This window comes from Pinus tabuliformis, chromosome 9 (assembly GCF_031772625.1).
Source record: "Pinus tabuliformis cultivar Carrire ecotype Pingquan chromosome 9, CPIR1, whole genome shotgun sequence".
Taxonomy (NCBI): domain Eukaryota; kingdom Viridiplantae; phylum Streptophyta; class Pinopsida; order Pinales; family Pinaceae; genus Pinus; species Pinus tabuliformis.
In genome coordinates this window covers 1841143-1863763 of record NC_142307.1, presented here as the reverse complement: position 1 = coordinate 1863763, position 22621 = coordinate 1841143, and the positions used below count along the sequence as shown (strand labels likewise).

The 22621-nt window shown below is 39.7% G+C and overlaps 1 protein-coding gene across 3 annotated transcripts in view; it reads left to right on the top strand.

Moving 5' to 3' along the window:
• Positions 1 to 15825: 15825 nt before the first annotated feature.
• The window catches only part of LOC149146812 (putative pre-mRNA-splicing factor ATP-dependent RNA helicase DEAH4), a 448775-nt gene continuing 441979 nt past the window's right edge, over positions 15826 to 22621 (top strand). For 2 of the 3 annotated variants that reach the window (XM_089438927.1, XM_089438929.1), the window contains exon 1: positions 15826 to 16398. In XM_089438927.1, the coding sequence (XP_089295053.1) occupies positions 16190 to 16398 (209 nt within the window). In that variant the 5' untranslated portion in view covers positions 15826 to 16189. The remainder of the gene's footprint in view (positions 16399 to 22621) is intronic. The other variant, XM_089438928.1, reaches the window with a different exon arrangement.

The following is a 22621-nucleotide window of genomic DNA, read 5'->3' as shown; positions in this document are numbered from 1 at the left end:
CTCTTCTTCATGAGTCATGTTTTAGTTTTCAGGTTGCTTACTAGGTGTTTCCATTTTCTTTCTTCGATTCATCAATTAATGATAACTATACTTCACTATGCTCTTTGAATTCATTCAAACTATTTTTTCAAACCAAATTATGCAAAATTTCTTTAAAAACTATACACGTTTTTCACTTTGTAGGAGCTCGATATTGAATCTGATGTATCTCTGAAATTTCAGATCTCCCAGGTCTGAAGTTACGAACTATGGTAGCCCTCTAAGTCCTCTTTCTAATGTCGCCAGTCTGGTCGAAATTGTATTCTCGAAGTAGTTATGCCCAATCTCCCAAGATGACCTGATTATACACTTTTTCAGTAGAGCGAATTTGTACAAGGTGCCATGTGTCACTGTTTCAAACTTTGGACCTGAAAATGATGCACACAAAACTACAATTCGTACTCTTTTTGTAATTTCTTACGAAATTTCAATCTGATACTCAAAGATAAAGTTATGGCGATTTTCCCAAGGTCAGCTTGGTTTGAAAAATTAGTTTGAAGGAATTTAAAGGGCATAGTGAAGCATTATTATCGGTAATTGATGCCCAGAAGAAAGAAAATGGAAACACCTAGTAAGCAACTTGAAAGCTCTAGCATGACTCATGAAGAAGAGGAAGAAATGGAACATGATATATCAAAATTACAAGACCAAGTGCAACAAATTTCACTCGCACAAAAAGTAACATAAGCTAAGATGGATGGTTTAAAGAAAGACATAGAATCTAAGATGTATGGAGTGGAAGCTAAGATATATGGTTTAAAGAAAGGTGTAGAAGCTAAGATGAATGATGTGGAAGCTAAGATGGACGACATGGAAGCTAAGATGGATGGCATGGAAGCTAAGATGGATGATTTAAAGAAAGAATTTGAAGATTTGAAGACAGATTTGATAAAGTTTCTACAAGAAATGCTTATTAATGGCGAAAGGGTAGTAAAGGAAACTCATGATAAGAACAAAATAAGTGTTAATCATAATTTCATAGACTCTAATGTTGGATGGAAGAACCACCATGTTCCAAAGATCGATATGAGGAAGTTTGATGGGAAGGATCTAGGAACATGGATATTACAGATGGAGCAATTTTTAGATCTCCATTATGTGAAAAACACATAAAAGGTACACATTGCAACTTTATATTTGGAACCAAATCAGTTTGTATGGTATCGATGGCTTTGCTCTCGTAAACAAATTGTCACTTGGGCTATTTTTACACAAGAAATGATAGCACATTATGAGGATACAAAAAGCAACACTTTTTTTAGCCAATTTATAAATCTCAAACAAAATCTTTTAATGATGCAGCACATTGAGGACTTCCAAAAATTGAATATAAGGGTGAAAGATATTCTAGAGGAGCATAGGATTGATGTGTTCATAGGAACTTTAAGAGATAATATCTAACATGAGGTTCACCTTTGAGAACCAGATTCATTAGAGAAGGCATTTAGGCTTGCAAGAAAAATTGAAAGCAAAATTATGGCAACAAGGAAGCCTTCCACTCACAATCATAAAGATGGAAGTGTTGCTGCCCCTAGCCATCCACAACCTACAAGGTTGGCACCACAACAATTGGAAGAAAAAAGAGCAAAAGGGATTTGTTACAGTTGTGATAACATATACACTAAAGGTCATAAGTGTGCCAAGAAGAAATTATTTTACATAGATTGTGAAGAGGAGGAAGAAAAGGAACAAGAAACGTCAAAAGAAGAGGATCTACACCAGGAACAAACCTGATCCGAATGGAAAATGGCATCAACCCATGGTACTAATCCACCCATATTATTCATCGACCCATGGTATTGTAAATGGCATCTGCCCGTGGTATTGTAAAATCCACCCATGGTATTCATTCACCCATGGAATTGAGCCGTGGTATTGTAACTGAAAAATACTATAAGTAACAAGTCACATTTTGTAAAAGGACAGATTGTCCGCCATAATGTAGCCTTTACAGTTCAGAGGCATGTAACCACCACATCTCTTCTCAGAGATAAGCTACCATCGCCCTAGCTGGTTTATGTTCAGTATTATTTTAAATAAAAGTTTCTTTATGGTTTTGTTTATTGGGCATTCTCCTATTTTTCTTTTGATAATTCAAGTTTTCAGATCTTAGGGGTCTCTCCTCCCAAGATCCATTTCAATATTTTAGATCTTGGGGGCCTCCTCCCAAGATCTGGATCAGTGGTATCAGAGCAGGTTATGATCCCATGGGAACGAGGGTTTGATGCATATTTCAGTTTCAAATTTTGCAACAATATTCAATAAAATTCAGGCATGTGCTACAACCTCCACAGAGCACTTTTTTGGGTCAAGCAGGAAGTTTTGTTTTGTTTTGTTTGTTTGTTTGTTTGTTTGTTTGTTTTGTTTTGTTTTGTTTTGTTTTGTTTTTGTTTTTGTTTTGTTTTTTTTTTTTTTTTTTTTTTTTTTTTTTTTTTTTTTTTTCCAGGAATTTTTTTTGGGCGGCGACTTTGCAGATCATATCTGAAAAATTTGGTACAAAATTTACAAAAACAAATACCAGATCTAGATTCCTCTTGAAAAATCACCCAATTTAAAAAAAAAAATGGGTCAAATCGGAGTCCGGATGTGGGAGATATCGCTGATTTAAAATCAGTTATTTTATTAGAATTTTTGTGACGGCGGAACTGTTGTAGCGCGAATCTGAGATCTCAGAGTGTCCAGATAAGGATTTCCAGCTCATGGGAAGAAGCAAAATTATCCTTCTACTTCCAAAAATAGGTTGTAATAAATATTCTGAGTTATGCTCATTTTAATTCTGGAGCAGCATTCGGAGTGGGTTCCCATTGGAGACGTGCCCTCCCACCCCACTTTAGTAGGCACCTGCTTCACATTCATCAGTTTCAACATAGCAGCATTCGGCTTGGGTTATTTGGAGATGTGCCCTCCCACCCCAGGCTATGTAGGCACCTGCTACTTCATCAGCAACCAACATCATGGTTATGGGTCAACCGCATAAAATCCTTGTCATCGAAGTCCATTTGCTAGGCCGCACACTGTCAGAATCACAGTTGGTCACAAGCATTACAGGGTATCTCTATCCTCGGATCTTCGTTTATCAGGGTTTTGGATTAATCACATAAAACCGTTATCTTCAGTGGCTCTTCATATTCAACAAAGGCTTTGCAGGAGGGAACTTCAAGCAATGGGGACCATTGCTTCTTAAGGAGGGAGGAATGATCCGAATGGAAAATGGCATCAACCCATGGTACTCATCCACCCATATTATTCATCAACCCATGGTATTGTAAATGGCATCTGCCCGTGGTATTGTAAAATCCACCCATGGTATTCATTCACCCATGGAATTGACCCGTGGTATTGTAATTGAAAAATACTATAAGTAACAAGTCACATTTTGTAAAAGGACAGATTGTCTGCCACAATGTAGCCTTTACAGTTTAGAGGCATGTAGCCACCACATCTCTTCTCAGAGATAAGCTACCATCGCCCTAGCTGGTTTATGTTCAGTATTATTTTAAATAAAAGTTTCTTTATGGTTTTGTTTATTGGGCATTCTCCTATTTTTCTTTTGATAATTCAAGTTTTCAGATCTTAGGGGTCTCTCCTCCCAAGATCCATTTCAATATTTTAGATCTTGGGGGCCTCCTCCCAAGATCTGGATCAAAACCCCAGAGAAAGAAGAAATGAATCCGACCATATCTTGTAATGCATTGGCATGAATTACCATTTGTCAAATTCTCAAGATATAAGGGCATATCAAGAAGAAAAAGGTAATAGTGTTGATTGATTCGGGAAGTACCCATAATTTTATTCATTGTAAGATAGCCAAGGAATTGAATTGCTTCCTATATCCAGCACCAGAGTGTTAAGTGATGGTTGAAAGTGGAGGAACCATAAATTGCTCAGGAAAGCGCGATAATATCAAGCTATCCATGAGAGAATATGTATTGAATAGCCTAATGCTTTCCATTCCAATGGGTGGTGTTCATGTTGTACTAGGAGTCCAATGGCTATAATCCTTGGGTACACTAGCTTTTAATTTTCAAGAACTTTTCATGAAATTCTCTTCAGAAGGAAAGGAAGTTGAATTAAGGGGTATCACAGGGAAACCGGGAAAGATAATAAGCTCTAATGGAATGACAAAGCTTCTAAAGAAATAACAATGAGACATAATTGCACAATTATGTTCACTAGAGGTTCCCACATTGAAATCATCCATTTCTCCAGATCTCCAAAAAGCCTTGGACAATCATTCCAAGGTATTTGAGACTCCCAAAGGCCTCCCACCTATTCGTGATCCTGATCATGCTATCAATTTGATTCTAGGAAGTGTTCCTCCAAACATTAGGCCTTACAGATATCCCTATGTCCAAAAGAGTGAAATTGAACGTATGGTTGTAGAAATGCTAGAGGCGGGTATAATTCAACCTAGTCAAAGTTCTTTCTCTACTCTAGCAGTATTGGTTCACAAGAAGGATGGATCATGGCGCATGTGTCCAAATTATAGGGAGCTCAACAAGCTCACTATTAAAGATAGATTTCCCATTCCTGTCATTGATGAATTATTGGATGAATTGCATGTATCAATTTACTTCACCAAGTTGGATCTTCGTTCAGGATATCATCAAATTAGAATGAAGACTGGAGACATTCCAAAAACAACATTTAGAACTCATGAGGGTCATTATGAATTTTTGGTCATGCCTTTTGGCCTTACTAATGCACCTTGTACATTTCAAGGTTTGATGAATTCCATTTTCAAACCCTTCCTTAGAAAATTTGTGTTAGTAATTTTTGTTGATATACTAATCTACAGCAAGTCTTGGAATGATCATGTCCAACATGTTGACATGGTGCTCAAACTATTAGAGAAGAAACAATTATATGAAAAAATCTCCAAATGTTTCTTTCAAGTACAAGAGGTGGAATATTTGGGTGATATTGTATCTCATGAATGTGTTAAGGTAGACCCTAGCAAAATTAAAACCATTAAGGAATGGAAAATCCACACATCCATAAAGCATCTACGAGGATTTCTCGGGTTGATAGGGTATTATCGCAAGTTTGTTAAGAATTATGGGAGAATAACAGCACCTCTAACAACATTATTGAAGAAATGTGCATTATCATGGACTCCAGAAGCAATGAAGGCCTTTGAAAATCTTAAAGAGGCAATGTGCCAAGCACCAGTCTTAGCTACACCGGACTTCACAAAAGCCTTTATTGTGGAATGTGATGCCTCAGGAAATGGAATTGGTGTTGTTTTAATGCAAGAAGAAAGACCTATTGCTTTCAAAAGTCGTCCAATCAAAGGAAAGTAGTTACACAAAGCTATTTACAAGAAGGAAATGTTGACAATACTACTTGCACTTAAGAAATGGCTACTCTGCCTAATGGGAAGACACTTCAAGGTAAAAATAGATCATGATAGTCTTAAATACTTTTTAGAACAAATACTATCTTCAGAAGAGCAACAAAAATGGGTCACAAAGATGTTGGGTTATGACTTTGAAATCATCTACAAAAAAGGGAAGCAAAATGTTGTGGGAGATGCACTCTCAAGAAAGGATGAGGATGTGGAAGCATTTCTTTGCGCCATTTCTATTATCCAACCAGATTGGATAAACGAAGTAAGGGATGAATGGAAGAATGATGAGGAAGTGTGGACACTCATTCAAAAGATACAACAAGATCCCAATACATCTAATACAGTGGTATGATCCAGATTATCCACAGTTTTCTGTTCATTCTGTCGACATTTCAAACCCCAAAGAGGGTCCATCATCAGGACAAATAGAATATGAATAAAATCTAACATCTAATACCAATGTTCCACCAAGATTCCGGGACGAGGGGGCGCGGGAGCGAGGGGGCGCGGGAGCGGCCTATGCAAAAGCTCCCTACTATTTTTTAGGAAACGTGGGGGAGCGTCAGGGTCTTAAAAGTTTATAAATATAAAATATAATTTATTAATTGAGTCCACTATGACAATTTGGTTTGAATTGAAAAGCTGCAAAGCATGATCATTGATATGAATATCATTTGACATTATCCAAATTTATAATATCATATAAAATAATAAATTTAAAATTCTAATTTAGCTTGGTCAAATTCTAATTTAGTTGGTCAGACAGAGGGAGAGCTTCAGCTTGATAAGGTAGCCACTGAATTCTGTGAAAAGGTAAATGAATAGATCAGGAACACTGCATTGGCAGTAGAAGGGGCAACTACAATGGGTTGTCCAGCTGTATTGGATCCAACAGCTAGAAAGTTTGTTATATTATATATAATATAGACAGTACACCATATGCTGAAAGAAGAGTTTTAGTTCCAGGAGAGATGAGAAGATCACATGAAAGAGTTTCTGACAGTTTACTATCAAATGACATTGACTGTAGGATGACCATTTGCGAACCAACTTGGGTGACCAACGATGGCATGGATAATTTGTTTACCTTATTAGAGCAATGCCATGCAGTTCAAACTTCAAACTAGCAGTGTATTTCAGGGGTGAAAATAATTTTCAAATCTGAGAATTCAAGCTGAGCCACTGTGCTCTGTGTAAATTTTGTAACTGTATAAATTCATATATAACGACAGTTCCTGAGATTTCTTGTTGCCCATAGTATTTTGTCATGCTTGCAGTAAACGCATGTTAGTCTATAGTCCACCCAATTATTTCCCACATGACATAGGTGCTGCTTCCATAGTTTGTATGTCAAATGTCATGCAAATTAAAAACACAAACTGAATGTCTCATATTCTTTGCCTGTCACTCCAATTATCTCCCCACTGTAATCCAGCCATCACTTGAAGAAAAAAGGAGAAGTTTTAAAAGGGAAAATTCATGTACGTGCTATATGGTCCAGCAAATTTCCATGATACTGACCCTCTAAAATAACGCTTGTTGAAACCAAAAGACAACACAAGACGTTATCCCCATACAGAACATTAGTAGCTTTCTACCACTTTAGGTCTATTAAATCATAAACTATAAGCAAGGCCATTTTTTTGGGAGCGTGGGGAAACGTCCCCTCAGGGAAGGGAAACGTTTCCCTGGCACGTCCCCCAAGTTTCCTCCATTTGGGAGCGTGGGGAAACGTCCCCTACTCGTCCCCAAGTCCCCGGAGCGCGGGGGAGCGAGGAAACTAGACCCCTAGGGGGGGGGGGCGAGTCCCCGTGGAACACTGTCTAATACATTTAGCTGGAAAAATGATTTGTTATGGTACAAGGATCGGTTATACCTGAGAATTCCCAACTCAAACAAAAGATTCTTAGGGAATTGCACACCTCTCCCTTAGGAGGGCACTCAGGATTTCTAAAAACCTACCACAGGGTTAAGAAGGATTTTTTTTTGGGATGGCCTTAAATCGGATATTCAAAAGTTTGTGGCGGAATGTTTGGTTTTCCAACAAAATAAAGTTGAAACAATTAAGACCCCGGGACTATTACAACCTTTATCCATTCCAAGCCAACGTTGGGAGGAGGTTTCAATGGATTTTATCACAGGTTTACCCAATTCTGAAGGAAAGAGTGTTATCATGGTGGTAGTTGACAGACTTACCAAGTATGCACACTTTTGTGCATTATCTCATCCATTTAAAGCGAATACAGTTTATACTGCATTTATGGAAACAATTCAAAAGCTACGTGGAAACCCAAAGATTATTGTAAGCAACAAAGATCCCATTTTCACTCGAAATTTTTGGACATAATTATTTTCTTGTCTTGGTACTCAGTTAGCTCATAGCTCATCTTATCATCCTCAATCTGATGGGCAAAGTGAGATAGTAAACAAATGTTTGGAAGGATATCTTCGTTGCTTTGTATTGATAAACAGACACAATGGGTCAAATGGTTGCCTTTGGCTGAATGGTGGTATAACACTTCCTTCCATACTGCAACAAAAATGACCCCATTTATGGCACTTTATGGATATCATCCACCATCCATCACATTATATTTAAGAGAGAATTCTAAGTTTCAAGTAGTGGAAGATCACATCGATCATCAGCAACAAGTTCTCCAACTCTTAAAGGATAACCTCACCTTGGCGCAGAATAGAATGAAACAGCAGGCAGATCAACATTGCAGCGTAAGAAGTTTTGATGTAGGTGATTGGGTATTCATACAGCTACAACCATATAAACAAATGTCTCTCAAGCAATATAAGAAGGATAATAAATTATCACCGAAGTATTATGGTCCGTACAAGGTGTTGCAAAAGATAGGTACAATGGCATACAAATTGGAGCTTCCTGCAGCTTCCTGAGTGCATCGAGTTTTCCATGTTTCATGCTTAAAGAAGGTTATAGGTGACAAGCTTCCAGTTCAAACAATATTGCCAAAACTTGATGAGGAAGGAAAAATCATATTGGAACCTGAAGCAGTCAAAGAAACAAGAACTTGATAGCTACGAAATCGATCAATTTCAGAGTATCTCATCATGTGGAATAACTTACCCATTGAAGATTCCACATGGGAGGATGAGAATTTTATATAGAAGCATCCAAAACTACTCAAGCGTTGAGGACAACACTTTTTTGAAGGAGAGGGGCATGTTAGGTCCCTATAATACTAGTGATTCCCCCATTACTATTGCCGTTGTATCCCTTATTGTTATTGTTGTGCCCCTATTGTCCCCATATTGTTATTATTGTGCCCCATAGAATCCCACTATTATAATTTTTGTGTCTTTATATTATTATTGTTAGGCCGGCTTTGGTTATATTGTGACCCCTTAGACTCCTATATATAGAAATGAGGTTTTGTCATTTGAATCATCCAAGAATCGTTCATTTGTGTAATGTAAAGGAGGTTGCCCCCTTGAAGAGGCTGAATTCTAAGGCATTAATCTATTTTTTCTATCTTTTTTGTGAGCTGGTTTCATAACAGATTCTTCAAATGACGAATTCTAGTTCCTCTAGACCAAGGCCAATACCCTTCCAAGACAAAGCCAAACCTTCTTGATGATGTGCTTCTTTCATCCAAGTCAAACCTAGCCAAATCTCTTCCAGCTACACAATTTCGACCCCCAACTATAAAATTTCGGCCTCCACTACAAGTATGAAATTTTCGGCCCCTGTAACAATTACTGCTTCCACATATGTGAGCAAAATTAGGGCTTCCAAGGCTTCCTTACTCCTTCGTTTGGGTTGTTTCTCATTCTAGGGCTAGTAGATGACCTAAAAATCCTTTCTTCAACCTTCTTTCTATAACTTGACAACTTCGACCGAGTAGCTACAAAACCCTAGTCTTATCTTCGCACCTATGAGAGAGAGAGAGAGAATTAACCCACAAACTTCGTCCTTTGTCCTTTTATGCTTCTTTGCTTGCCTTTCTTCTTCCTCTTATTCACTTGAATGTTGAGGAGTGAGTGAGTGTCCATAGGAGGTCGAGTTCTCTCCTATATATAGGCTTCCAAGAAGGACAACATGCCCTAATGAGGTCAACTTCTTAGGTGCCAAGGCGACTTGGTCTTGGAGGGGTATCTTGACACTTTAAATACAAAAATAATTCTTTTGACATGTTACAATATGCCTAACGGGGTCTTCTTCATATGACAATGACTCTATTGCCTTCGTGACTCTATGACAAACCCTAGAAGCATTAAATGGGTGCTTGACCTCTAAATAAGATGACCTTGAGCATGAAACCCATGCTACAAATAATAATAATAATAATTTTCCTTTTTTTTTACAATATACAAGAATAAAGAATACATTTCATAATTATGAAGATCAAACACAGTTACATATTTCAACACTCCCCCTTAACTACGGAGTTATTCATAATGGTACATGGACATTCTCATATTGAAGAGATCTCATAAGAAGAGTCGGATTGGTAATCCATCTTATAAGCTATTATTTCAGCTTATCTCATTGCATCTCAACATACCAACCAACATTGTCACATAGCAAGGCCTTGACTAACAACTCTATCTATCCACAAGATTAGAGCACAATGTTGGCGAGACAATGACTAATAAACACCATCATCATTGTCTCTCAAGGCACATACCCCGTCCCGGTTTTCACAAGGTATGTCCATTTAGGACAATTCCTGTCTTCCTGTCTTAGAATAACACATCCTTAAGGAATTTCTTCGACTACTCTTACCTATTGGATGCCCTACCTCATCCTCAAAGAGTATCGGAAACCAGATGGTTACCTAATCCTCCATTATTTATTCAAAGTGAAGACAATAATGATTTGTCTATCTCTCCCTCTCAACTAGGGAGGAGATATCAACCAATCCAAGCTTGTCTCTCAAATACACAAGCTTCTTATTAGGAAGATGTTTTTTCAAAATGTTAGCTACCTTCTCATCAATGGAGATATACTGTCGCTGCAACACTCCATCTTGAACCAACTTTCGTATGTAATGATAATTGTTATTTATGTGCTTTGTCTTTCCATGGAATACTGGGTCTTCAGACAACCTTATTCAACTGGTGTTATCACAATTCATGACTGTAGGGTCCAACAGTCCTTCAAACAGGTCAAAGAACAACTTCCTTAACCATACAACTTCTCTACTAGTTCACATGTTGCAATGTATTCAACTTTAACACTACTGAAAGCAATTGACTCTTGCTTTCTACTCATCCACGATATCACAGAGGATTCAAAGCTAAAACATTCTCCAGTAGTGCTTCTTCCATCTATCTCACTGCCTCCCCGATCAGAATCTGTATATCTAATCAATTGGACATAATTCTCTCTATCATACTTCAGGAGGTAATGGATTGTTCCTCGCATATATCTCAGTATTTGCTTGGCTGCTATCCAATAGTCATATTTAGGCTCTATCTGAAACTGGTTAAGAATATTCACTGCAAAACAAATTTCTGGTCCAGTGTTCACAAGATACATCAGAGAGCCAACCAATTGTCTATACTTTGTAGGATCCACAGGGCTTGAATCAGAACTTCTAGCCTCTTCAAATTTGTGATCATGGGGGTTGTCATAGGTTTGCAGTCCATCATGCCAAATCTCTGCAACATCTTAATCACATATTTTCCTTGACCTAGATATATCTCACTATGTCCTTGCCAAACTTCCAACCCTCAGTAATAGTGCATCAGCCCTAGATCCTTCATATCGAATTCTACTACTAATTGCTTTCACTCTCGAATACAACCTTCCAAACTTGTTATGAGAAGATCATCCACATATAGAAGAATGATTACAATTTCATCCTTCACTACCTTGATATAGAGATTCACACCAACATAACTCTTCAAGAAGCCCAATCTTTGTAGGTATGTGTCCATCCTTGCATACAAAGCCCTTGGAGCTCGCTTAAGGCCATAAATTGCTTTCTTCAACCTACAAATGTGAGTCTCTCTATCATTCACTTGAAATCCCAAGGGTTGTTCCATATAGACTTATTATTCAAAATTGTTGTCTTAACATCCATTTGATGGATGTTCCATCCCATCAATGCTGCCAAAGAGACCAATGATCATATAATCATGTATCTAGTTGTAGGTGCAAATGTCTCTTCATAATTGATGCCTTCTTGTTGGTAGAAACCCCTAGCCACAAACCTTACTTTATATTTATTAATACTTCTATCTGCTACATGTTGAATCTTGTAGAGCCACTTGGAAGTCACCACAGGTTTTTCTTTTGACCTAGGATCACATGATGACAGGTGGAGTGAATGACAGGAGGACCACTTGATGGAGAGGTACTATCAGGAAAAGCACTCCATTTGTCATTGTTGTTAAAGGGGAAGAGAAGGGAAAGGAGTTTCATCATCAATAAGGGTTATACTTGTATGTTGCCATCAGTGACAAAGGGGGATATTGTTGGATAAAGTTGTCATTGATGTTAGTGATGAAACCCTAACATTGTTGAAGATGATGAAACCGTAGCATTGTTGAAGAAGCCAAGCCCGAAGCATGACCCTAACATTGTTGAAATATGATGAAACCCTAGAATTATTTAAGAAAATGCCCTAGATGAAAAAGTATACGTTGATAATGATGAAACCCTGTCTACATGGAAGAAGCCCTAAGCATGAAAAATTAGCGGCATGATCATAATGACAAATAGGGTTAGTGCATGAGAAGGGCCATATACATCAATGGATTCACTCTATTCGATTTTATGGTAAAGATAAGGTTGATCGTGAAAATGGTGTGATCACTATGAAAAGGCATTATATGCACACAAAAAAGGAATTGAGTCTACATTCATGGCTATTGGCTTTGCCACGTTTTGGTACCCAGGTGATAATAGAAATTCAAGAGCTATTGTGTTACCATGGAGAGCAAACTATGGTTGAGTTATGCACAAATAGAAGAGCAAACTATACAGAGATATGGAAGGTGTTGTGATTAGACAACGACGACACTCAAGGAGAAATCTACCTAATAATTATTTTGGCATTACAAAGACAACACACAAAAACAAGCCTTGAAGCTAATTATGAACTAGCTCAAAGTCATCATAATTATAAGCCTTAATTCTAGGTTGTTTCATGTATAGATTACCCTGAAGACAAAGATAGCAAAGTATTGAGCCTCATATAAATATACATATGTAGAGAAGAATCACAAAAATCTGTTCAAAATATAAATATAGTGGCCAACTTCAATATTCAAAGCATAGGTCAAATTTAATGCATAGGTCAACTTAAATACTCCAGCAAACACGTCTCTTCACAAAATCAAACAAGTATAAATACAAGTTTGCACTCCTCCAATTTATCAACAATTCGGTCAAGAAAAATATTGAACTAAGATCTGAAGGAAGTAGGAGCCAAGAAGGACGAAAACTTGAAAGACTATTGTTTGGTTTAGACTTAGAATTACATCACCAATTTGTACTTGGACATTAATAATCTCCTGCTCAGACCTCTAGATAGAAGTCTTGAAGCCTTTTGTGACCTCCTTTTTCAACTTAAAGCTTGGCTCAATCTCACATCTGTAGTAGCTTCAAATTGTAGACATATAAGTGATACACATACCTACTTTAGGAGCTCGGACCTGGTAAGAACTCGTGACATATCTAGAGATAGATCTATGACAATTTGTTTAGAGATCAGACCTGCTTAAGGAGCTCAAACCTGGTAAGAAACTATGGCTGTGACAATGCTCAGACGTGTGAACAAGAACTCTGTAACTCATACCTATAACATTGAATTTCCAGACCTGTGCATTCTCTAGCCTGTACAAAATTTCAATCTTGTGGCTATCCTCGGACCCGTAGCAAACATCTCCTCAGACCTGTGGCAATATCCTCGTCCCCTGTGGACAAACCCTGAATCTAAAGGAACCTCAGACCTGTAAACAAAAATTCTCAAACTTGTGTCTAGGTTCAGGACTGTGCACCTTTGAAGAGCTTATACCCGTGGGCAGATTTTAATAGTCTTATGCAGTTAGTCTTGTAGCAGACTTTGAAAAGGCTCGTGAAGACGATCTTGTGGCAAACTTTGAAGAAGCTTGTGAAGACAATCTCGTGGAAAATTTGGAAGAAGATTATGAAGATAACCTTATGGCAAAACCTTGAAGATAAGATATTTGTTAGAGCACCTTTTGGACTTGCTAGAGTAACTTATTGAAGTAGACTTGGAACATGCTTTTGATAGAACTTGAGGCCATCGTCTTGAGCTAATCTTGACCTCTTAAGGAAGCCCTATTGGAGATTTGTTGAAGACATGATGACAATATCCTTGTAACAAACTTTGAAGGAGTAGTTCTAAAAGTAATCTTGAAGCCATCATCAAGAAGTTTAGAAGACCATCTTGGAAGAAGTTGTTGGAGCATTTGAAGTATTTCCATAACATTGTTGAAGGACCTTGTAGAGAACATGGTGTGGAGACCTATTGAAAACCTCTTTAAAGCAACATTAATGAAGCTCTTGTGGAGTAGATTTATAGGAGATTGTTTGCGAAGACATGAAGAGTTTTGGAGACACATACAAGCCTTGTTGAAGATGATCTTCATGGACTATCCCCTGGAGCATTTTGTAGGGTTTGTTGAAGTAGATCTTGGAGTTGTTTTTAGGACTTGTTGAAGAAGATATTGGAAGTCTTAAAGCTGTACTATAACAATTTTGAAGAATTGAAGCAGAGGGTTGGAGCCCTAGAGGATCAAAGTCCTCACACAAGGTTGAAGTCTGAATTATTGGAGAGGATTAGAGTCCTCCAGTAGACCAATTTGGAGATTGGTATAGTATATGTTGGAGCGTGGTTTAAAATCAAAGATTGGAGTCTTTGTCTAGGGTTGGAGCCCTGAAGGAATTATAAGAGTGGTTGTACATATTATTGATGTGAAAGAGGATTAGAGTCCTTGTTATTCTTGTCAGTAATTTTTTTTTGTACATTTTGTGTTATGGTCTTGCTAAGTGATCTTAAATGGCATAAAATAACAATTATAAAAGAAATACCGATTCACCCCCCTCTCAGTATTTCAACAGTACTTATGATCAATGGTCAGACTTTAAGAATTATCTTGCCCATGAAATAGATCACATATGGTGCTAATGTATCAATGGCAATTATAAAAGAGAAAAATTCAATTCCAAATGAGATGTGATAAAAATGAGTAAGTCAAAAATCGACCCACCAAAATTCAATTAAATGGTTAAATTAGATGAAGTGCCAAATAAATTTGATCAAATAACACTCATGCACGTCTTATAGGTCATGTAATGTTCATGTAATACAAAAAGTACTCTTTATGAATTATTATTATTTTTAATTATGGTGAATTGGTAATATTTTGAAGTAATTTGCGTAATATGTTGAATTGGTAATATACCAATAAATCATGAATTAACAAGAGTAATTGGTAATATACCAATAAATCATGAATTAGCAAGAGTCGATACATTATGAGGGTGGGGCCTACTCTTTCAATCTTATTACAAGGAGCCAAAGCATATCCTTTGGAATTGAACCCAAACAGATAAAAAGCAAACCACAGTCCTACCCACTCAAACTACCAACATTGTACAAAGGTCATTGTCCAAAAGTACTTTTGACGTAAAGCGGAAGAAAATTGAGAAACTCCAAAAATGTTTGATGACAAACAAGTTCAAAATTAAAAGTTCAGTTCCACATGATATCATGTTGAGTGAAATGGGGGTTGTCCCTATTGAAGCAATTGACATGGTGTGGCTCATAAGTTATTTAAAAAGAGTAGAGACAAATGGTAGTGGACAAATGGCCTACAATTGTCTTCAATGACATTTTGTGCAAAATAAAGAAGACTTGGATGCACAAAATGTCAAATGGTTCAATAAACGGGATATTACCTAAACATGTGTTCGACGAATGGTAAAGAGATAAAAACCTTTGTTATTTATAAGTTCCACAAGCATATTTGGGATAAAAGGATAAGGAGAAAGAAAAAGTATTATATTGAAGAGTTTAATCCTACTTGCAATCATCATAAAAAAATGTACACAAGGGGCAATATATCATGGAGAGCCAAAATTCTCATTGTCGGTTAAGAACTAACTCTCACCAACTCCATTACGACATTGGACGTTGAAAAAGACCAAAAGAAAATTGGGAAGAAATAGTATGTACTTTTTGGAGTTCCAAAAAATAGAAACAAAAGCATTTTATTTTAGATTGTAAAGCCTTACATATGCAAATACTTGTGTTAATGAGCTCTTGAGATAATTTATTCAACCAAGGAATAGTTGTGAAGTTGAAGGCATTCACCATCAAATTAAAAAGAAAGTTAAAATGCAAAATTCTATTTATGAAGTTGCTTGTCCCATAAGCTATAGCGTTCAACATTAAAAATAATTTATTTATTTCTTTCTCCCGTCCCTTCCTTCCTCCTCAAATTCATTGTCGAAAACACCTCCCATGAAGGGACGAGCACACTGGCCAAAGTCGCCGAGCAAGAAAGATTTCGATGAGAAAGTCTCTTTGCAGCAAGAGCTCAGGCTTAGAAAGCCGCTTGCGATAGACGGGTTGCCCTTGACCGACGATTCGCAAGGCTTGTTTGAAAATTCATCATATATAATTTCCTCCCGCTCTTAAACACCGCTATTCTTATGTTCCATTAACCACGAAGAAATAACGCATTTCCCGTTTCCAATGCTCCCAGGCCTCGCGTTCCAATTCAATTCGGAATATTTGCAAATGAGCTTGAGGGTGGTTCTGTGACCATTCATCAGAAGTAGCTTTTAAGCAAATGGAGAAATCCCAGCTGCTGCCGATCAACCGCCACGAAGATGAAATAGTAGAGTCTGTCAGAAAGAATCCCGTGGTGGTAATAATTGGAGAAACAGGCTCAGGGAAGACCACACAGCTCTCACAGATAATGCACAGGCAAGGCTTCACGAAGGCTGGGATGGTAGGCATCACTCAGCCGAGGCGGGTGGCTGCAGTTTCAGTATCCCGGTAAGTTCAGGTTAAATTCTTCGTGAGTTGTTATCTATAATTCTATATATAAGCTTAAATTTAAGTGAAAGTAGCACTGACCCATCTAAAACCAGATCTAATATGCATGTAAGGGTTGCTAAGTTCGAGATTGAATATCTCGGGTAGAAGCTCAGTTAAACTAGCACATGCCTATCTAAACCTGGGCTTGATATGCATTTCAAGGTTGTGAAACTCTAGGATGTCTCTAGTAGAGGTTACATTAATATAGCACGTGCCTTTCTAAACTAGGCCTGGCATAAACCTTCGAGGTTGCGAAGCTCAAGATTGCATACATGGAGTTCCAATCTTTAATAATAGTCCCAAGGAAAAATCGTAATCTTTCATTATATGTTGAAAAATTACATATAGTATATGCTTATCAGCATATGCATTCATGTCATTTTGGAATATGTCCAGAGTATCTACAATCCCATTCCTGTGAATGGCTGTATCAAAATAAAAAAATCATCACGCAAGATGATGCTATATAGAGTTCAAAACATATATACACCTCGCAGGGTGATGTGCATAAATAAAAACTAGATATCTACATCATCATATATAGCCGGTGATCTGCAAAATTTAGGTGCCATCCACTTGATGATAAGTCTGATCTATATAAGGTCTGTGATAGTACTGGTACTGTGTAGTACCCCTCTGTTCATGGATTATCCACTGTCCTCTTGGCAGGTGCGTGGCCTCCTTGGAAAGGCCGTCGGCACAGTTGTTATGCTCCCTGTAAATATGACGAACAAGTATGGAATTAAATAGAGATTTTAAATGCATCACTTCGTCCAGTATGTTTATAAGTGTGTGTGCGTGGCATCTAGTGTTATTGTTGATCCAATTTATAATGATATTTGAGTCACCAAAGATCTGAATATCTCTGCATTCATGATTGAGAGCAAAATGTAATAAATGTCGGAAAGTGATTAATTCAGCAAAATTGTTCGTTCCTTCACCCAAACCCATTTTGACTCTGTAGTAATGATGATCAGAAAGGTAGAGAAGGAAGCCCCCCCCCACATCCTTGTTGTTGGGCTGCTCCATCAAAAAAAGCCCACGGAGTGGTCTATTGGTTCAGGAGCAGTGGGTCTGTGCGGTCGAGGCGGAGAGTATTCAGGTAGCTCAAGGTAGGATGCTACGATTTTTGTAGTTATGCTCTGCCATCTGATCATGCTGTCCTCGAAAGTCATTTTATTTCTGGCCAACCATATAGCCCAGCAAATAATCAGGGGAAGGCATGGCAGATTTGTCCTAGTATGCACATTGTTCCAGGCCTCCCATGCTGTTGTTATACTGTCTCCTTTCCATTCTCCCGTGAATTGGATCTCAGCAGCAACAGATCTCCATATCTGTTTTGTGGTATTGCAGTTGAGGAACAAGTGCTCGGTCGATTCTGAGCTCTGTTTGCATAGGATGCACCAATGAGGACCATACACAGATCTGTGAGTGAGTATGTCCCTTGTTGGTACTTTGTTTCGAAGGATGCACCAGAAGAAAAGTCTGGTTCGGGGAGGAGATTTTAACTTCCATATGTTCTGCCACCAATTTTGTATGTTGTCAGGTTGTTTGTCTTGTAGCAGACACAGGTAGCCTTCCTTTGGAGTGTAGATTCCAGATTCTGCCATGCACCACATGAGCTCATCTGGCCCCTCCTTGATACGGATGTGTGACTCACTCAAAGCATTTGTATAGTCGTTCCAGATAAGGTGCCATTGAGGAGGCAGGTTTAGCTGAGTGGCAGATTTCCATGCTTGAGTAAAAACAGAGGTATTCTCCTGATCTGCAATTTGAGCAATTACCTTGATGTCTTGTTGATTTAGAAGTAGGGTGAGCTCTCTTGGGAGGAGACATCGACCCCCTCCCCCAGTCTAGGGGTCCAGACCAATGCGAGCACTAGTACCTGCATTTATCCTCCAGGCCAGGTGGCTTCGAATGAGAGGGAGCGAGAAAAGAAGAGCTTTCCAAACCGAGGATATGCCTGTCCTATTCCATCGAGGCATCCTTATCCAGTCCATAATTTGGAGAGGCCAGATATATTTGTGGTATGAGATGGATGTCCATAGATTATGCTTGGTAAGGAGAGTCCATCCCATTTTTGCAGCCAGAGCTTGTGCAAATGAGGTTAGATCTTTGAGGCCCCATCCACCCCACTTTTTGGGCAACGCAATCTTGTTCCAACTTATCCAAGCAAAGACTCTTTTGTCCTGGCCTCCATTCCATAGATATCTGCAACAAATCTGTTTGAGTCGGGCCAGGATACTTCTAGGAATCCATGCTAATGCCATCCAGAATACCGGAGTGGCTTCCAAAACAGATTTGATTAGCACCAGCCTGCCAGCTCTGGATAAGAAACGATGGCACCAGTGAGAGATTCTTTTCTCTAATTTGATGACCAACCAAGTCCAATCTGCTATCTTTTGACTCATGGGCTTGATCCAGAACCCTAAGTATTTGAAACCCTGATCAAGTGGGCGAGGGCTATAAGGAAAGTGTTGCGAGGCAAAGGTGGATTCCTGAGCAGAAGTATGGGCCATCGTGATAGTGGATTTTGCATGATTTGCCAACATACCAGTGGCCCTGGAGAAAGTGGCAAGGATCTTGTCAAGGGCAATCGAGTCACGAATGCTTCCATCTAGGAAAATAAGGACATCGTCCACGAAAAGGAGATGAGTGAGGTAGCACTGATCATTTATCTTCAATCCAAATAATCTGCCACTTTGCTTTTCATGGTAGATTAGCCTACTCAGACATTCCATGACAATCAGGAAGAGGAGAGGGGAAAGAGGGCATCCTTGCCTGAGTCCTCTTTCAGCATGGAAGAAAGGAGAGGCAGAGCCATTGATGAGGAGACTGAAGGTAGGCGTTGATATGCAAGCCATGATCCATGTGGTAAAAAGATGCGGGAAGCCCAGGTGGATAAGAAGCATTTTTATGTAAAGCTAGCTTACCCGGTCAAAAGCTTTAGCTAGATCGATCTTGAGGATGATCCCCTTGAGTCTTTGGACTCGGGCTTTTGTCTTTTTTGAACCACTTTAAGGTCCCTTCAAGTTCCTCCAGAGTGACCGGAGAATTGAGTTCAATTGCTGCCTCCTCCCCCACATATCTAGGAAAATGGCCTGCCACTTGTATGATATCAGCCAGATTGGCTTCTTGAGGGGATCTGAACAGATTTTGAAAGTGAGTGGTACCCAACATAGATAGTTTTTTGAAGGTGTCAGCCGTCTCTCCATCTGGAAGAGGCATTTTCCAAATTGTATTGGCTATCTTTCTTCCTTTTGCATAATTCTAATAGAACTTTGTGTTTTCATCTCCTGCCTGTAACCATATTGCCCTACTCTTCAGTCTCCATGTTTCTTCTCTTTCCTTAAGTATCTTGTCTCTCTGTTTTTCGAGCTCAATCAGCTTTGCTTTCTCTTCTGTTGTGGCAAAGCCTTTGTTTCTGTCATCCAATAGATTGTTCAACTCAGCTTCAATAGCTATAATGGTCTGATCATCCTTTGCTTTTTTCTCCTTTGCCCATGCTATGGATAAATGTTTAAGCTGAGATAGGTTGTGGCAGAAACCTTCAGCCGCAGTTCTGTGACCGGAGATGGGGTGGGATGTCCAATAGTCCTTGACCAACTTAGTATATCCCACATCTTGGAGCCAAACATGGTTAAATTTGAAAGGGGCCTTTGGCTTGGCATCAGGTCCAAGAATCTCCAAATAGATAGGAGAGTGGTCTGATATTCCCCCAGACCCAACCCACTGTCTATATCTAGAAAATTGCTGAAGCAAAGGAACTTTAATCAGGAAACGATCAAGCCTTCTAGCCAGAGCTGCCTCCCCAACTCTTCTATTTCTCCAAGTGGGCAAAGGCTTGATCATGGGGACATCAGTGAGATTATGCTGGTCCAGGATATCCTTGAAGAAATCAGTCATGGGGTCAACTTGGGCTTGTGATCCCCAGGATTCCCCATAACCTAGTGAAAAGTTTAGGTCGCCCCCAATGATCACCTGATCCACTGATGTGATATTAGTATGAAGGAAGTGCTGCCAAAATTCCTCTCTCCGATGACAGGGGCCGTATACATTGATGAATCTGATGGACAAGCCGAGCTCGGCCGAGAATAGATCCAGTCCAATAAATCCCACTCCTCCCCAAGTGGCAGATACATTAATGGAGCGAGGATTATATCCTATGGTTAATCCCCCTGATCTACCCATAGCATCCAGAGAATGGAATGCCAACTAGGGTTTGATCGATGGATTCAGCAGTGCCCAGGGTTTCCTGCAGCATAATAATATCAACGGGCTCATTTTCAAATAACCTCCTCAGGGCTAGTTTTTTGGAGGCACTAGCCATACCTCTGCAATTAAAGGAGAGGCATTTCATGGTGGAACCCTCCCAAGGGTGTTCAATGCTCTAAGAACCCCTTCCATAGTGGACTGTTTACCAGAGACTACTTCAGCCCCGACCTTCTGGATAGCTTTGGATAGATTAGATTTGCGGCCCCGAGATGATTGAGTGGATGGTCCAAGGAAGGTGAGACCAAGTCCATTCTGGATGCAAGGATCTGGTATGAGCCGAGAACGTAAGTTGTATGAGTGGGGCAAAACAGGATGGATGATGGCCGAGGCCCTGGGCGAGGATGGAGGGGAGGGCAAGGTAGGGGCGGTGGTGGCGATGATGGGCGGAGGTAAGGAGATCTCACATGTAATGGTAGGTGGCATAATCAATGTTGAAGTAGATTCTAATGATGCACAAACAGCATATGACATAGAAGTAAAGTGAGAGGAAAGGGGTGAAGAGAGAGCTGTACCCGCTTTTCTAGTGACCTCCGTAGTAGCAGCGGCTCTAGCCTGAGTCAGTGGGGGCGAGGGCGTTCTGTGATGCTCCTCTGTAGCCTTAGAGGTTTCGCCATGAGTTTGTTTTTTAAGGGCCGATACTGGGGTGCTGATCCGATTTGTCGTAGCTTTTCCTTTTTGTGGTGCTGGTGAGCCAAGGGGTTCTGCTGATTTCGTGAGCATAGGGCATTCCTTGAATACATGCCCTACCTTGTGGCACCTCCTACATCGAAAAGGAACCCCCTCGTAATCCAAAATCTGGACTCTGGTATAATGCCTCCATTTGAGAGTAATCTTCTCTTCCAGACCCTCCCTTGTGTCCAAATGCACCAGGATTCTTGCCAGCGCTCGATTCTTTGACTGCACATAGGTCTTGTCGTAATCCAGATAAGTACCGAGGGCATTCTCGATCCTTATAAACATAGCTTCAGACCAATATTGAAGAGGTAGTCCTAGTAAGCGCACCCATATGGGACCTGCACCTATTTGCTCCCTCTTTGGATCGAATAATGGAGACCAGTGCTTAAGAAGGACCGGTGCCATCTCTATATGCCAATATTTCGCGAGTACCAATTCCGTGTAGTCCGCCTTTGAGAAGTGCAGTGCGAACCATCCCCTTGCTAGACTCTGAACCTCTGGTAACTCTTGTAGCGTGCCTCCCCAAATTTCTTTTACCCAGCTGGTTAGCCTAGCCGCAGAGTATGCCCTTCCTCTAACATGCCCGACGAGAACCGTATTGGCCTTGTCTACTACCTCTCCCATTGGAATGTCTTCGCCAAAAGTAATAGTGAGGTCCTTCGCTGTGGCCTTCACACACTTAACTTTCCTTTTTCCCGTTCTCGGCGCCGATGGGTGTTCTTTCAGAGGATCCGATCCCTCAACCGCCTGTGGGATCGCTGATTTGACCTTAATAACCGGAGAGTCGAAACATCCCGAGGGAAGGGAATTAGGGTTAGATGAAGATTGGGGGTTTGAACAAGGAGGGGGCGAAGGGTTGAACGAAGGGAGTGGATCAAAAGCGGGCGATGGAGGCGAGACAACAGTGAGTAAATTGAGAGTTCCAGGGGATAGAGGAGGGCAATCAAGGCCCGATGATTCCAAGGAGAGCGAACCGAATCGAATCGGTGATGAGGAATATCCAGGCAACGAGACAATCGGTGAAGAACCTGGATTTGAGAGCCTAATCTGTGTAGAGCAGTCTAGGTTAGGGTTAGGGCTACGACTGCCAAAGATAGTTTGTCCCTCATACGGGTCCATGAATAATCTATCGCCTCCTCCTCGATATCCATTCTGTCCATAGTTGGTAACCGCCACCGAGACCGCCAGAGGAACAATTGACCACGAGCGCAAGGACCGGATGTCGACAGGT